This window comes from Bolinopsis microptera, chromosome 7, assembly GCF_026151205.1.
Source record: "Bolinopsis microptera isolate Bmic1 chromosome 7, MBARI_Bmic_1.0, whole genome shotgun sequence".
Taxonomy (NCBI): domain Eukaryota; kingdom Metazoa; phylum Ctenophora; class Tentaculata; order Lobata; family Bolinopsidae; genus Bolinopsis; species Bolinopsis microptera.
This window is the reverse complement of record NC_087078.1, coordinates 10926978-10944271: the sequence shown is the minus strand read 5'-3', so window position 1 is coordinate 10944271 and position 17294 is coordinate 10926978. Positions and strand designations below refer to the sequence as shown.

General features: G+C 39.7%; 4 protein-coding genes across 5 annotated transcripts; 1 reads left to right on the top strand and 3 right to left on the bottom strand.

Annotated features, from left to right (window-relative positions):
- The first annotated feature begins 472 nt into the window (after positions 1–472).
- LOC134818689 (uncharacterized) lies at positions 473–1387 on the top strand. Its single transcript, XM_063828329.1, has one exon. The coding sequence runs from the start codon at positions 473–475 to the stop codon at positions 1385–1387; it is 915 nt and encodes a 304-aa protein (XP_063684399.1).
- Positions 1388–1457: 70 nt separating this feature from the next.
- Positions 1458–2534, bottom strand: LOC134818688 (carboxylesterase NlhH-like). Its single transcript, XM_063828328.1, has one exon. The coding sequence runs from the start codon at positions 2532–2534 to the stop codon at positions 1458–1460; it is 1077 nt and encodes a 358-aa protein (XP_063684398.1).
- Positions 2535–6941: 4407 nt separating this feature from the next.
- LOC134818875 (galactosylceramide sulfotransferase-like) lies at positions 6942–10354 on the bottom strand. 2 transcript variants are annotated; one of them, XM_063828573.1, is made up of 4 exons: positions 8555–9039; positions 8207–8393; positions 7964–8106; positions 6942–7755 (listed from the first exon to the last, which is right to left on the bottom strand). In XM_063828573.1, the coding sequence occupies exons 1-4, from the start codon at positions 8971–8973 to the stop codon at positions 7155–7157; spliced, it is 1350 nt and encodes a 449-aa protein (XP_063684643.1). In that variant the 5' UTR covers positions 8974–9039; the 3' UTR covers positions 6942–7154. The 2 variants fall into 2 exon arrangements, with proteins under 2 accessions (XP_063684643.1, XP_063684642.1); XM_063828572.1 differs by lacking the exon at positions 8555–9039 and adding an exon at positions 9929–10354 and having other exon boundaries at positions 6943–7755.
- Positions 10355–12311: 1957 nt separating this feature from the next.
- Positions 12312–14584, bottom strand: LOC134818876 (uncharacterized). Its single transcript, XM_063828574.1, has 2 exons — positions 13437–14584; positions 12312–12980 (listed from the first exon to the last, which is right to left on the bottom strand). The coding sequence occupies exons 1-2, from the start codon at positions 14566–14568 to the stop codon at positions 12772–12774; spliced, it is 1341 nt and encodes a 446-aa protein (XP_063684644.1). The 5' UTR covers positions 14569–14584; the 3' UTR covers positions 12312–12771.
- Positions 14585–17294: the final 2710 nt, after the last annotated feature.

Genomic DNA, 17294 nt, shown 5'->3' with positions numbered 1-17294 from the left:
ATCCGACCTGTATCCGACCTGTACCCGACCTGTACCCGACCTGTATCCGACCTGTACCCGACCTGTACCCGACCTGTACCTAACCTGAACCCGACCTGTATCCGACCTGCACCCGACCTGTACCCGACCTCTATCCGACCTGTACCCGACCTGTACCCAACCTGTATCCGACCTGTACCCGACCTGTACCCGACCTCTATCCGACCTGTACCCGACCTGTATTCGACCTGTACCCAACTATGTACCCGACCTGTATCCGACCTGTACCCGACCTGTACCCGACCTGTACCCGACCTGTACCCGACCTGTACCCGACCTGTACCCAACCTGTAACCGACCTGTACCCGACCTGTATCCGACCTGTACCCGACCTGTACCCGACCTGAACCCGACCTGTACCCGACCTGTATCCGACCTGTACCCGACCTGTACCCGACCATATACCCGACCTTTACCCGACCTGTACCCGACCATGTATCCGACCTGTATCCGACCTGTACCCGACCAGTATAGTACCCGACCTGTATCCGACCTGTACCCGACCTGTACCCGACCTGTACCCGACCTGAACCCGACCTGTATCCGACCTGTACCCGACCTGTACCCGACCTCTATCCGACCTGTACCCGACCTGTACCCAACCTGTATCCGACCTCTATCCGACCTGTACCCGACCTGTATTCGACCTGTACCCGACTATGTACCCGACCTGTATCCGACCTGTACCCGACCTGTACCCGACCTGTACCCGACCTGTACCCGACCTGTACCCGACCTGTACCCGACCTGTACCCGACCTGTACCCGACCTGTACCCGACCAGTACCCGACCTGTACCCGACCTGTATCCGACCTGTTCCCGACCTGTACCCGACCTGTATCCGACCTGTACCCGACCTGTACCCGACCTCTATTCGACCATGTACCCGACCATGTACCCAACCTGTACCCAACCTGTACCGGTGTACCCGACCTGTACCCGACCTGTACCCGACCATGTATCCGACCATGTACCCGACCTGTACCCGACCTGTACCCGACCTGTACCCGACCATGTACCCGACCTGTACCCGACCTGTACCCGACCTGTACCCGACCACGTACCCGACCATGTACCCGACATGTACCCGACCTGTACCCGACCTGTACCCGACCTGTACCGGGTACCCGACCTGTATCCGACATGTATCCGACCTGTACCCGACCTGTACCCGACCTGTATCCGACCATGTACCCGACCTGTACCCGACCTGTATCCGACCTGTATCCGACTATGTACCCGACCTGTACCCCAACAAAAGCCAGACTGCAGTCTGCACCTGTGTGTCAAGATACCTTTAAAACTGAAATGTTCACTTTTCAAATCTACCTTTAAAGCCTCAAAATAAAACGTTCTATAATACGTAAAGAGAACTGGACCAAAAATACAGAATCATTATCTATCCAGATACCGCAGTCTTACTCGTGTAAATATTCCTGTAGAGCTTGCTTGATAGTTCCATTAAACATCTCGCTCATCCTGAAAACAGGAAACAGACAAACAGCGTGAGTGACTCCAGGAAGTACCACAAACTCCAAGAGCCGCCCAGCTCTTCTCAACCGTGTGGCTAGCCTGGCGGAGGACGTGAAGAACATGTCAAACTCTCCCTCGATAATGATAGTCGGAGGGAACTTAGCAAGCACCTCATCGCTAGCTTTGCCTGGGTAAAGAAGAGGATCTTCAGCTTGTTGGGTGATGTCAGCAGCGATCATCTGCCAGACTCGTCGCATTACCATGTGGTTGTTTCTCTCTTCCAGCATCATTGCTGCGGGATCAGAAAAGCAGTAGTCATCCACCATGGCTATACTTGGTAGGGCCAGCTTAATAAGGTGAGACTCGTTGTTTTGAGCCAGCAGGACACACGCCCCCAGACACACATACCCTCCGCCGCTCTCTCCACCAATACAGATCTTCTTGGGGTCCACATTCACTTGCTGTGCGTTGTGACAGACATATTTTACAGCTTCGTAGAAGTCCTTGACGTTGTTGGGACATTTTGTCTCCGGAGCTAGCCTGTAGTCCACGTTAAACACCACCACATTGGAGGATAATGCTATGAAGTCCAGGAAGGGTTTGCTGCTGTTTGCTGTACCTGACACACATCCTCCCCCATGCGCAAAGATGTAGGCAGCATTGTTTGTTTTTCCTACCAAGGTTTGAGGGGTGTACACTTCGACCAGAACGTCAAAATTTCCATCGTGAGAGGTTGGAACTTTAAATTGAGTTACGGAAATCTGCTTGGCTGCCTCCTGGAATGGTGGAACCATCTTTACCATCATTGACATTCCTGCGTTGTTTGCCCTGATCATTGCAAGGAGTTGATTCAGAGACTCATCGTCATCTTTAAGGGAGAGCTCCTGTATCTTCCGTCCTATTTCAGCTGGGGGTCCAGAGCTCTGTATTTGCTTGATTTGAGCGTCGATTTCAGCGACTTGGCCCTCTGCGATCCCTTTGAGAGGGAAGTTAAACAAGTTCTTAGATACAACTCGTTCCATGATAGCTGTACAATCCCTCAATCACACCACAAAAAGCAAGAGCAACAACAAGAAACGTTAAGGTCAAAGACACTAACGGTTTATCAAATTCACCAAGTTTTAAATAGTATTGAGCAGGACGACATTAATTTTAATTGGATATCTAGAATATCAATCTAATTAAATGTAATTAAGATTAGGTACTTTACCTGACTTAGGTTGCAGTATACTGATAATGCAGAGTTCATTGGTTGATAAGTAATTATTTATTACTATCCATTATCTTTAGAGGGGTCTGTTATCTGGTAAAATTTAGAAAATTGATTACTTTACCAATCATGGCACATACTGCGGAACTTCACGAGAATTACTATTAATTACTATTTCGCTTACTTTCTGTGGTCACCACAAGTCAGTAAGTCAGTGGAGACACCAGGTCACCGGTGCGGTGGAGACACCAGGTCACCGGTGCGGTGGAGACACCAGGTCACCGGTGCGGTGGAGACACCAGGTCACCGGTGCGGTGGAGACACCAGGTCACCGGTGCGGTTGAGACACCAGGTCACCGGTGCGGTGGAGACACCAGGTCACCGGTGCGGTGGAGACACCAGGTCACCGGTGCGGTGGAGACACCAGGTCACCGGTGCGGTGGAGACACCAGGTCACCGGTGCAGTGGAGACACCAGGTCTCCGGTGCAGTGGAGACACCAGCCACCATGTCACCGGTGCGGTGGTTAATCTCAGCAAAAATTTCATCACTCAGCTTATGGTCTTATCATGGTCAAGAGGTTATATTTTATTCGGAATGAGTTATATTTGGCTACAGTTTGGTACCGATACACAGTGTGCGATATGTTTGATTCGCTTGATAATTAAAATATGAGAAATACGAGATACCACCGTTGTCTGGTCTCTTTAGTTTAACACAAAATTAACATAATATCCTTAACGACATTCAAAGAACAACAACAGGAATAAATACTTGAACAAGAATACTGCAACAAGAACACTGCAACAAGAATACAAGAATACAAGACTACACGAATTCTCAATACACTTAAAAGACTGAAATAGGTAGGTACATCGACACAGGAAGATCAAGTATAACTGTCAGTCGCAAAATATGGCGACGAAGAAACCAAAAAAGGCAATCGGCTCTATCACGACAGCGGGGCAATTAATAAAAGGAGTGAGGTGATGTATTTGTAAGCAGCTCCCTCCGTTTGGGATAATGGCTAATCTCTCTCTGGGGCAGCAGCTCGGTAGCTACAAGCAGTACTCAGACCTCCGCAAGCAATACTCATGACACGGGGCAGACCTCCGCAAGCAACACTGACCTCCGCACTTCCTGTACATTCATTCAGCTATATATGTACTCAGTGTAGATACACATACATTATTCAGTGGAGTATACGGTAATTAGGGAGCCCATGCACAATGTGAGAGGTGAGCTTTATTACTGACAAATTGGAAAATTGTGATTTGAGATGAGGGCCAGGGAACAGCTGGTATTGTGCATCTTCAGCGAGATTTATACAACAAAATGTATGATCAGGATCATAGGTTACCAATTCTCGATTATATCAACTACCAATCGGAAGTAAAACGTCTCAAAGGAACGTTTGATGAGAAAATGATCGTCAGTTCACTGAAACTCTAATGAAACTGCTACAAAATGTACATGATACACTGAGATGACCCACCCCAACAATTACCATTCAGATTTCATATTATGCAAGCATATACTCATATAGACTGTGTACGTCTAATGTATAAGTTGCTATCAATGTCCCGATCTGAAATTGCCAATTTGATACATAGGTGACACAGTTAAGTATTAGAACAAACTGACCGAATGATAAATACCCTAGAACAGCAGCAGATGTGAGGTGCTTACCAAGATCTCGCGATATTCTCACCAAACTTCCAGATTTGGTGAACACCTCGGCGGATCAGATAAGATAGGATCCGTTAAAAATAACATTTTACCAAGTTCAAAAAGTCCGGTATTAAAAAGGTCTGGTAATGTAAGGAGCTAGTATAGGTGGTATGAGATGAATAATCTAGGAAACAACAAATCACGTGATATTGTGCGCAAATTGCCCACAAAGTCAATAAAACGCTTAAATTGTGTACGATAATATTTAATGTGTTAGGCAGGACTGTAATTATGTCGGAATTGATCATCGATTTGGACGTTTAACATTCAGATTTCAGAATTAAAATTCGAGAATGTAACTTAAATTGGTTCAGGTTGTTTCTCGTCCACTGCTCAGAGAGGTTGACTTTTCAGCAGCCAGTGTAACGAAGTTAAATAATGCATACCACTTGTCCACTTTAATAGCGTTACACTAACATCAAAGATCTGGAGTCTGGACATGCGGCATGATTTTCGAAAAATTGCATTTTATAATGGCACCCCAGTAATTTTACCATCAAAGCTTCGGCACTTTTCGGAAAAACCCGAAACTTTTCTGGTTCAACTTTTATTTGGTCCGGAGTTTGCAGGTCTGAAATTCGACATTTAACCGTATGTAATTGTAAAATGAAAAATCTACAGGTTGTTTAACTGATAACGGGAAACGGAAAACCATCACAATTTACAAAGCAGGGCAGAAACAGGGAGCAGTAAAAAGGATGTAATAGTGAAGGAAGTAGAAACGCCAGACTGTAATATAAATTTAAGGAAAAACCACAAACCAAAGCTGAACAGTTCATGCGATCACTGAAATATCTCAATGTAAGGGACAGCGCGCGCACGCACGTGTACGTGTATTGGCTCAAGAGTCAAAATGTACCTACATATGTACATTCAACATAGCAGCTAGCGCGCTATCGCGTGAGAAATACACGCGTTGGTGTATCACTATCACTATTAAAAATTGTGTACACACTAAATGTAAGCAATCATACACTTCTGTTTTCATGCATAATGTTACATTACACATTGTCATAATTGTGCAATGTGTACATTAAGTTTTGTTGAATTTTTGCACTTTCTTGTATTCCTTCATAGTCATACTCATACAGGAGTTTAACACAATAAATAACTTACAAGGTTAATGTCTGAGTTAACACTGAGTTTCCTGACAATACAAGATGTATAAATCTTGAATAACATTATAACCCTCATAGAAATTTGTGCGATTAGATTTAGATCGTCAAGATGATAGATCACAGATTGCAGATGAGTTGGGCTAGTTGGGCAGTGGGCAGTGGGCGTGAGTATATTGGAGGCAGAGTATTCAATACTGTAACTTTATAACATCAGATTCCAACACATTGTGTGTAGAAGCTCAAATCCCTGCAAACTATCATATCATCTAACTATATAAGTATAAGTGACTGTATAAGTATAACTACACATACATAAAACTCTAATACATCTAATCGTGACTAAAGTGACTAGATTTTAAAATTTTCATTATGGAGCATGGTCATGGATTACGTTCCAGCTTGATGAGTTATTCATTTGCTAAGATTAACCCACTTTTGTTCTCTATAATATAGTTATACGATTCCGCGCTCATCTCACTTACAGTTACATGTTGCTTCTGGATAGATCTTAACGTAAGATCTGGTGTCATGGTAATTAAATTTTATATTTTCACTGTTTAATTTCAATCTTATCTGTAGCTGACAGCAATCGGTGATTTATTATTTCATATTTTTGACTGTAATTAGAAATAGATGGGATTGTATTAACGTTGAGGTCTACCGTCTATGCTGCCCTTTTTACAAAGTTTATAAGCGCATAATGTTGGCCGCGCTTTCGTTGATGTTATAATTTAAAAGGCACCCCTTTCGGACTAGAAATATGATATTCTATTTATCAAGCTCTACTAGTTCCATTCCATGAATCATTTTTAAAATCGATGTAAAAGAGGTCGAAACTCCCCGGCAACGGCATAAAAACACAAAAAAACGAAACTATAAGAAAATAGCTAAGTAAATATGTCACCGACTACTACAACTGAGTAGCTTAAAAATAAAAGAACAAAGGTTATACGTGCTACAAAAAATAGAACGTGACAAAATAAGCTCGGCTAAGTTTAATGCAGAGTATATAATGTGCTTGCTGACAGATTTGTTGTATAACACTGTAATAATACACCATGTTATACACCTATAATCCTTATCTATCTTCCTCCTTTGCTTGAGATAAGGACTTCAAAACAAGCAGATGGTTTATATTTCAACGGTAAAACTTGTTATCAGTTTCTTGAATTTCAAGGACTGTGAAATTATGAATGTTATAAATGAATAGCACTGACGTTGAACGTTGGCCTCTAGATTCCGATACGAGGCTTGAGTTTAATTCTTTTACAATTTCGAGCTTTTAAGCTTTCGGCGGCCCTGATATAGTTCTTTACACTTACAGGACATTTCATTTTTGTTTAGATTGTACGAAACAATGAAACTTGAGCTATCAATATCGTCGAAAGTTACCAATTTTTGTTGAAACATGACATTCAATTTAAAACAACATAACAAATAACAATGATAATGTGAAATACATTATAAAATAAATAATCACGTTTGACAATCTTAATACCAAAAATATTTTCCCTTTTCTCAACAAATTTACATGAAACCATCGCAATCAAATGCGAAAGGATTACTTGTTGATCACACTGTGTGTCACACTGGATCCTCATTATTATCATAGTCCCGTTGGATTTTAGAAACCATATCTCGCATCACGAGAGGCTGGTCGATAGGGACGGTATAATCTTGGGTAAGCTGAAGCTGTGTAACGACATTTGTTAATTTTATATCTCGGGTCTGCAGAAATGTGCAGGCTAAATTTGTATTTCTACCGTAGTCTGTGATCTCCCATGATACCGAACCATAGGGACCTTTCACGGTCATGTTTTTATTAAAACATTTGTTTTCAAAAGATTCCCTCATTTCTTCAAACTTTTTGACTTGTGATGCTACTTTTTCTCTGCCTACCCTATCGAGGTGCAGCTCGAATGTTTTATTAAAATGATCAAATATTTGAACATCTATAACTTGATATTTCAATATTCTGGCTTTAGTTTCCTCTGACATTGTTACTTTTGGTTTGGAGCTGACCATACGATTTAGATACACAATGTCAGTCATATTCCAGCCAAGATATTCTTTAAGAAGGATAAGACTTTCGTTCATTCTGTCGGTTATCATAACAAAGTCCATCTCTTGGTCCAGATGTTCTATAAAGGCGTTAATCTTCTCTTGAAGTGTTGACCCCGCCATACTGAAGATATGTGACAATAATAAGTTTTTATCGTACTCGTTTAAGACCTAGAAAATCTTGTTGTTGTTTTTATAAAAACCGGTTCTTCTCAAAATTTCTACCCTTAAGTTATTACACAGGTATGTATGTAGAATATTTGAAATCCACTTAAAAATTCGACAGAGGCCGGGCCATGGTCGAAAGTAAAATCAAAGTATGAATCTCAAACCTTTCAGAAAAAGCATACCATCCCAAATCTGCAGCTATACCGTTGATTGAATAAACAGAGTGTGGGGCATCATACTCGGTGGGAGCCGGCTGTTGATCCAAATAATGTCCAATCAGTTCGTCCATTGAGACTTTGCCGTACCTCTGAGGAAAAATAAACTGAAAAAATACAAAGGAGAACAGATGTTTGCCCAAGTAAAAAAATTGTAGGCTGAAAATAATTAGTTTTACTACGATTACAAACCTTTCGCATTTTGCGCTCACCACCAAAAAAGCTAAAAGCAGACTTAAACTGGGACACTGGAGATCTGACAATAGTAGAGTAAAAAGAGGTTTCTTTGGGCATTATCGTGTGTTCAGCATCTGGTTGGAAAGTGCCATGTTGACACTGTATGTTGTAAACTGTTCCCGGCCTCGGAGGTAGCAGTGGTCTGAAAGGTTGACTTTAGTTACTAATTCTTATTTAAGCCAATCGTTGAAACGTTAAAATCAAAGATGGCAACATAATAAATTTACTTATTAAGTTTTTGGGATAAGATTGAGTTAAAGTTTAGAAATAGTAAAGAACACTTGAAACATAATTTCTAACGACCTCATTTTAGCTGGATCAATATTCAGTGCTAGTGTATGCGGATGGTCACTCTGCTGAACAACAAAGTTCAGTCTACTTCTCACTCCCATCAAATAGAACGTGTTCACTAAAGAGGATGTGCCACATTTGTGAGTTTTAATGAACATCAGGTTTCGTTTATTGGTGGTTGTCTGTCTTGGAGTTGAATTTTGATAGTATCTGATTGTTTCGAGAACAGATCGCACTTGGCATTCTCCTAGCTCCTTGTCTTCGCATCCCGGGAATAGTGTGATCTCGAATTTATGATTCCATGGCAACTGAGACCGACACAAACAGACTATCAAAATGCAAACAAGAGCAACCAACACAAGGTTTTTAAATCGAGTAATACGCCAACGTCTCAATGTTGAACTTGAACTCTCTTTGAATGGCGCCATCATTTCTTCGAAATAAAGTTATGAACCGTTCTCTCTTCTGCAGTTCTAATTTTCAAACGGACGTAAGCTGTAAGGATTTCGGGCTGTTTTATTGAATTATTTGTGCCACGGCCTCATCTAAAATGATGCTCAATTGTTAAGAAATTAAGTAAAAAGCTAACTAATCAGCTATCACACAAATTGTCCCGTCACATGGATAACAAGTCACAACAACGTTGGCAGAACCCTTCCAGTGAAGTACCTAAACTCCTACCTATAGCACTGAGTGTTTACTACATTTACAGTGGTACACCCCATATAAATTTACTATTTGAACTCCATGTGGTAGCGTGGTACAATCCATACTACAACTATTCTTCTCTCTCTCTCTCTCTCTCTCTCTCTCTCTCTCTCTCTCTCTCTCTCTCTCTCTCTCTCTCTCTCTCTCTCTCTCTCTCTCTCTCTCTCTCTCTCTCTCTCTCTCTCTTCTCTCTCTCTCTCTCTCTCTCTCTCTCTCTCTCTCTCTCTCTCTCTCTCTCTCTCTCTCTCTCTCTCTCTCTCTCTCTCTCTCTCTCTCTCTCTCTCTCTCTTCTACTACAATTATTATTATTATACTTTACTACTGTCCGGTGTGGTCTACTTTTGTGAAGGGGCACTGCTCCTTCATTACGTGCGACCCTCATCACATGCCTATTGCTAGAAGTATAAGATTGAATTACGATTGTAAATAATCCGGGTATTTCTCTTCTCTCGCTATCTCTTAATTTTCAGTATCATTTTAAGTCTCGAAACTTTACCAGATTACAAGAAACTGTATTCGGTAGTGTATCATAGATAAATTTGTAAGGTTATGTCTGTAATTCTATGTGACAATGTATCACTATTCACTGTTGAACACTGAACAATTAGTTCTCCTTTACATGCCTGCATATATTAAACATAATATTAATATTATTAAACATAATATTAATAAACTCACCCATCTAAAAGCAGATCTAGTTGATGCTGATAAGGATACATGACAAAGTTGAGCCTTCTTCTAACTCCTCTGAGATAAAAAACATCAACTATGGTGGAAGTTCCACACTTGTGGGTCTTTATAAACATTAAGTTCTTTTTAATTAATGTCTGTTCTGGATGACTTGAACTTGGCTTATCTTTTGACTCGAACTGTTGGTCTGAATTTGTTAATGTCGACATCACATTCCCTGATGTGTCTGAAACTACATCATCACTGCCAGAGATATTCATTATCGGCGAACTGACCAGATAGGAGCCTGTGTCAGAAATCCCCACCCTTTTTCCTTTGTCGTTTGCTAGTTCAAACATCAAGAAAACCAAACATGTAACCAATATGAACACGACATAGCCAAGTTTTGAACCAGAGTTCAGTGAAGGTACCATTTCTGATCGTTGCTTGTTGAGGATTATTATTTTATAAATTAACTAGAAAGACCGTTGTCACAGGGAGGAAGGTAATTGTACTCTTCCATAGTAAGTTTTTATCCCATCATAAAATATCCATCACAACCAAAGATACAGCCGATTAAAATGTAGCTTGCACTGAACACAACGAAATTACCACAAAACCGATCAAAATGCCGTTCCAACAATCTTCGCACGTGCACGTGTGCATTACAACACCGTTGCGCTATGCAACCTTTTGGCTTTTACCTAACTTCTTATTTAAATTTCTCGTCTAATTTGCACGTGGGCGGTCGTACAGACAGACAGACAGACAGAATAATTCTTTTAATTATAATAATGAATAATAATTCGATAAGGTTGGTATTCGGTAGTATTTATTGTCCTCAAAGTGCTCAAATAATAAATTAGCTCTAAACTATAGTCGTAACAAATGACAAAGGAAAACTGAAACTAACAACTTGCCAACAAAATGACCATGAAAAGTCAAACTATAAGTCAAACTAAGAACTAACTCAAAAAAAGGTTGTATGTATGGCTATTTGAATTCGTCAACTCAATTCTAACCTAACATAACATCTGCTGAAGAATAAGATGACGTATGAGTTGTGTAACTGTTATGTGTAATTCAACGTGTAACTATCACATTCACATGGGACTGTGTCATCTTACTATATATAAAGCGAGACGATATACCTTATCGGACCTTATTTGGACGGACATTACATGAACGGACATAATTATGAACGGACATTAATATGAACGCTCGAGCCTCGAAGGCATTCAAAACCATCAAAAATCCGAATTTTTTTCAATTGTTTTGACGTTTTTTTAATTTCAGCAAATGATTCTTAAATCCATTTTTATACAGTAAGTAAGAAAAGCAGTCATTAAGCAGTACACTTTTACAAGCCATTCGGCGTGAAGTGGCTTTATCTTAGACAACTAAAGGTTAACCTTAACATCACGTGGAGCTTTCCTAGCACTGTTTCATTACCGCCCCTGAGTAATATGAGCTATAACAACGTCGGACAATGTCCTTGGCAGCACGATTTACCGTAATTTCTAGAGGCTGGAACAAGTTTGTCATGTTGGCGGGGACTAGTTCATGAACTATGTTGTTGAGTGCCATAATTTCGTTGACTTTTTTCCGCCAAGTGACCCTTGAAAACATCTGCATCATATACTAGTAGAGTTTTCTGTGCCTCCGGCAGACCAAGGAGAACCTTTCCGTCGTTAACTTACGGCACAATAAAGTTTTCAAAGTTGTCATATTCTGGACAAAATGTTCGAAATGGAAAAATTTTTGAAAAAATTTTAACGGACTTTAACTTGGACGGACATTAATTGAACGGACTTTATTTGAACGGACATTAAGATGAACGCTAGGGCCTCCAGCGTTCAAGTAATGTCCCTCCAAATAAGGTCCGATAAGGTATATGGATGTGTTTATCCGTACCATTTTACTGACACCAAGGCATCAAGTTTAAGGCGAATTTCCGCAAAACCGCAAAAGATATACAATTGAATTTTTTTTGACTGGGTCAAATGCTTTAATGGCCTCCAAGTCAGCATGAAAAAATAAAAAATTGGCCAAGCAATAAGAGTTTTAGAGCCCAAAATTTGGACCCCCAAGTAGTGTCAAAAACGCGAATTAAATAGATAATTATTATTTTAGTCTCTTGAGTCTTGACACCATTTTAGGGTTATACGGGTTCCTGCTAGTGATTATAATTTACTTGAAACCCGTTATAGTAGTCGAAGGCTTTATTAGAACATGAACAAATGAATAAACCTTATAGATATTGGTCAGTGTAACTTTTTTGTGAGGGATAAATGTTTAGGGTTTATTTTATTGGTGTATTTATTTATTTGAAGCCTTTATCATTATGTCATGAATATGTTAAAACCATTTATAAACAAAAAATACGAACGAATAATCGATCCAAAAATACAGCAAAAGATAAAATTCGAACAAACGATTTTTAACGAGCTGATTAATAGACGGTTTTCATGAAATAAAAAGTGTGCAATATCTGCAGTACGCTCCAACAATAATCTTTGAAATTTTCCAACTCATGCAAAAAATCATCACGAAATAAAAAAAGTAGGTACAAATCTATGATAAAAATAAGGTAGAAAAGTTAATTCAAACAATAAAATATTAACCCTATAACTCTATAACTGCTCTGATGAGGTACAACTACACTTGTGGGAAATTAAAAACTAACGCATGCGCCGACTTGATTGACATTTTATCATAACAAAATTTGGGGCTTGAGCCTTGAAGAGTTCACTGTCACTGATTTGTATGAGTCTCCCCTCAGAAAGATCCTCTCGGTAGGCCCCTCAAGCTTTTTTCGATATAACACGCATCTCATAATTCAATCTCTGCTTTTAACGCAAGTTTAGAGACTTTCCCATTTTCTTCTCAATCTCATATCTTTCTGACCGACTCATATTGTCTCTCTTGTTCCCGTACTCTTTCTTAATATCCCTCTCTAACCCCTTCTTGGACAAGTTATTTCTTCCTCCTTTGTTTCCGCTGGAATATTCTCTGGAACTGCTGCTGCCGAAACCAAGGTTTAAGGTTGGTTTACCGAAACCTGAGTTAAAAACACCGTGTTATTTATTATGATAAGAGTAAAAGATAGTGTTATTGATTATGATAAGAGTGAAAATGAAAGAATAGAAATGCTTAATGTTTTACCCAGTGAGGATAAATATGTTCATAAATATGTTTACTTCAATAGTTTGCATTAAAACTCAGATTGACACGTACGCCTATATGTCAACTAAATTATGGCTGCATAACCATTAACCAATGCCCTTGTATCCCGTATGATATGCGTGAAACCACAACGTTTGGTAAGTGTCATATATTTATAATTCTAAACCTAAAGTGTGGACATCAGTTGCAGTTATCTCAATAACTCACATTATGTAATATGTATGTTAAGCCCTATTTGGGGGAAGAAAATGGCCGCGGTAAATCGGGGTTTGCGGTAAATCGGGGCGTGTTAAATCGGGGCTTACCGGGTTTTACTGTATTAGATTCTAACCTGGAGTGCGTGCGAAGGAAACCAACTGGGGACCATCTGTATCAATCTCATCTAGAGACAGCTCTGAACCTGAATCACTAACAAAACCCTCCTCTTCCTCCTCCTGGTGAAATTGTCCAGCTGGGACAGCAGCGTCCAGCAGTATCTTCTCACTCATGATACTTTTAGGTGAGCATCCTGCTTGAGAAACACTCTGCACTTTGAACGAGTATTCCATTCCCTGCTGTAAGTCTTCCACAAGAAACTGTAGTGAAGCGGAGCTAGTTTTGGGAAGGTGCACTGATCTGATCAGCACTCCAACCTCGTAAACCATTAGTTTGTACCCGGTAACATTCTGTTCACCGTTACCTGTTGAGCTCAGACTGATTTTCAGGGAATGGGATGTTTTAGAATTATCTACGTAGACTGGCCTGTTGGGTTTTCCTGGTAGCTCGAAATATTTCTCACCATCCACTGTGAAGATGCTGGTGTAAGCAAGGCTTCCATCATGACACTCGGAACCATTGGAGATGGCAAATTTCTTGTTGGACTCTTTGCTGTTTTCTTTGGAGTAAAGAACGAACGAATCAAACACAATCAGTATGCTAACCAGATCGTTTATCTTCTCATCTTGTTCACCAGAAGCAAGCGATGAAGCTGAATCGAAATCACGTCTACAGAGACAATCAAAGGCATCCTTCAAATCCTTGCTTTTAAAAGCGGAGGTGTTGAAAGTAAAGGACACAATAACATCTTGAGGGGAGTCAGCACAATGTTCTATATCATCACCTAGGTACACTCCCAACCCCTCAGTTTTAGCATCGTCCATATACCACTCAACTCGCTTCACGTTCTCCTTGATGACCGTCAGGTGGTGTAGCAAGGCGTGCGGGGAGAAACGTGATTCTTGCCACTTGTCAATAACCATGATCCCAGAGAGTGACGAATCATCACTCATTGTAGGCTGGAATTCCTCTTGAAACTTTGCCCAGGCAGCTTCGGTGAATTCAAGGAGTATTTCAAGGTCTTCTCTGAGAAATTTGGAAATTTGTACTGATTCTTTTGCTAGGAGTGCCCTGCATTCGTTCATTCGTTCGTTGTAACCGTGTGAGACCTCTTCGAACAGGGAACTGATGGACTCGTCCATGTCCATGCTGATATGTTTAGATTTTAGTCACCAGAAAGCAAAATTCATGTTGTTTCGATTAATAAAAAATGATTTTTACGTTAGATTCACCGGTGAGTTGGACTCAAATCGATATTGGACCACTAAACGGGTACATTTAGATACGATGCAAAGTGAACTGACTAACATTTTTAGGGCCTGGAGAAAATATAACATACAAAGAGAAGGCCTGGAGAAAATAATTTAAACAAAAAAGTTCATGCAGTAAATAATTTTAAACATTTTGAATAAAACACCGGTTGAAAGCTCGCACTGATTATCCAGAATGTTCTAGAATATGAGCCATGGAAATGTCCTTAAAAGTGGGCACGAAATTCAATCATGATTTTCTGAGGACAAATCTACAGGAGTGTTATTCGGTCAGGTAACCCAATCACTCAATCACTGCACATGACCCCATCTAGCATGACTATCTAGCAGCTAGCTTAGTGCAGCTGTAATTTGAGACTCCAAACTTTGCACAATAACAAAAATCTATCCAAACTTCTCAAATGGCAGAGAGATAAAATTACCATAATTTTTTTCATGTTTTATTCAGATACATTTGGTCCATGAAACTTTGCCAGGTACAAAGGATTTCACAGAATTCGTCTGAAATTCTAAACTCATAGATAAGATTAGAAATGCGTAAAACTAACAAGAAATAAAATCGAGAAATAGCGATAAAATTTAAAGTGAGTTCCTTCAAAAACCAGAGGATAATGGACTAAAAATAACAAATGATAGTTGATAAAATCTCTGAGGTCATATAAATCTTTTTGGCTTTGCGCCAATGTTCGTGATTCTCCTTTTGCTAATACACGTACGAACATTCTAACATTGTGAGAATACTTATACTGGGGCTGGAGACTGGAGAGGTCATTGTTCTGGTAGAATGTAGCAAGATATTTTGAACAATGTACATATAACTATATAAACTAAGACTGTGAGCCCTTTATAACTTCATGTCATGTACAAGTGTAACTAATGAATTGCTATTCTAGGAAACTGAGCATAATGTCAATGTAATAAGTGAAATTCCAAATATCGGTTTATGCTGGATAATATCGGAATTCGATCAGGCTAGAATATCAGGGAAGAATTTTATTTATCATTAGGGTTAGAGAAAATGATCTAATCTGGTAATTAATGGATGAAATGGACATAAAAATGACTACGGAAATGTAAACAATGCTTACAACTTTAGACTATGACGTTTGACGCCAAATTATTGTAACCCAGTAACCTGGTTTCAAAGTATAAACAACTAAAAGTCGTGTGCAAACTACAATTATATGGTTCGTGAAACTTTCTTAAATGATAATATAGAAGGTTCAATAGTGATATATCATGTTACAAAGTCTCGTCTGGGTGAGACAAGTTAGACTGGATAGAACATAAGAAATTATAAATATTAAGTTGCATGTTGCAGAAGTTTCGAACAGTATACAGATAATTTCAGCAATGGTAATTGTCTATCTATAAGGATAGACATTTATTAGACACCCTCGAAAAATGAATAAACCAATTCAATAGATAAAAATAATATCCACAAATTATAAATATTAAAGATATTTCAGTTACACAACTTAAAACATCCAAATTAGAGCACAACGAGTGACCCGGACTCTAACTGTGGGTCCGATTAGGTATAAGGTTCTGCCCACACTACGCCTCTATTCCCCGAATGTCTACCCACACTACGCCATGTTTTGACGGGCCACATGGCGTGTGTGAATCGTTGTGTGAATCCGTTTTTTTGACCCACGCCATGTGGCCCGTCAAAACATGGCGTAGTGTGGGCAGACATTCGGGGAATAGAGGCGTAGTGTGGGCAGACCCTAACTCTACGTGACATATTAGAGACATAATCAGGTCAAGTTATAACATTATTATGTCACATTATAACATAATACTGTCACATAATTATAACATTATTATGTCACATAATTATTATGTTATCATGTTAGAGAAACGAGCAGATCAAAGTGACACCACTGATGTTGTGTCATTCTAGAATATTCAGTATCACGAATGCGATTATAGGTTTTAGAATATTAGAGGACAGATCGGATATCATAATTAATCGTGGGGGTTATTGTAAGTAAAAAGGGTAATAAATAATAAAATCTTTTCACGAGGCAAGTCGGAAATCTTCCAGAAAAATATTTATAAGGATTTTTACTTTAACCCATTAGGGACGATAGGGTCGTTTACGACCCACCTTTTCTAGAGGCTATAGAGGACAAACCATAATACTAAACGCAACGAATCTTTCGCACATATGCTCAAAATTTATTGGGCTTCATTATTGACTTTCCAGTCGAGACCCAATTAATTACTAACAACTAAATAATTAGGCTAATTAGTCGTCATAATTAGAAAATATTTCACTTTACTTCTTGCCTTGATTGGGACATTAAAACTTTATGTAGGCTTATTTTGTTGAGGACAAAATAGTTGCGGGCAACGATTTCCTTGAGACATATGAAAAGCCCGTGATAATCAGATGTTCACAAACAGAGCTAGACGCTGTTTACTAACTGCGGTCGCATACGACCCACTCGTCCGGGTCGCAAACGACCCATCACGGTTTTTCGGCTTTAACTTCTGAAACAAAGACGTTAGGATAAAATAAAAACTGTAGCATAAGTTAAAAACATATGGTCAATACTGTGTAACTCTAACCTTTTAAAAATAAAGAATTTGGGTCA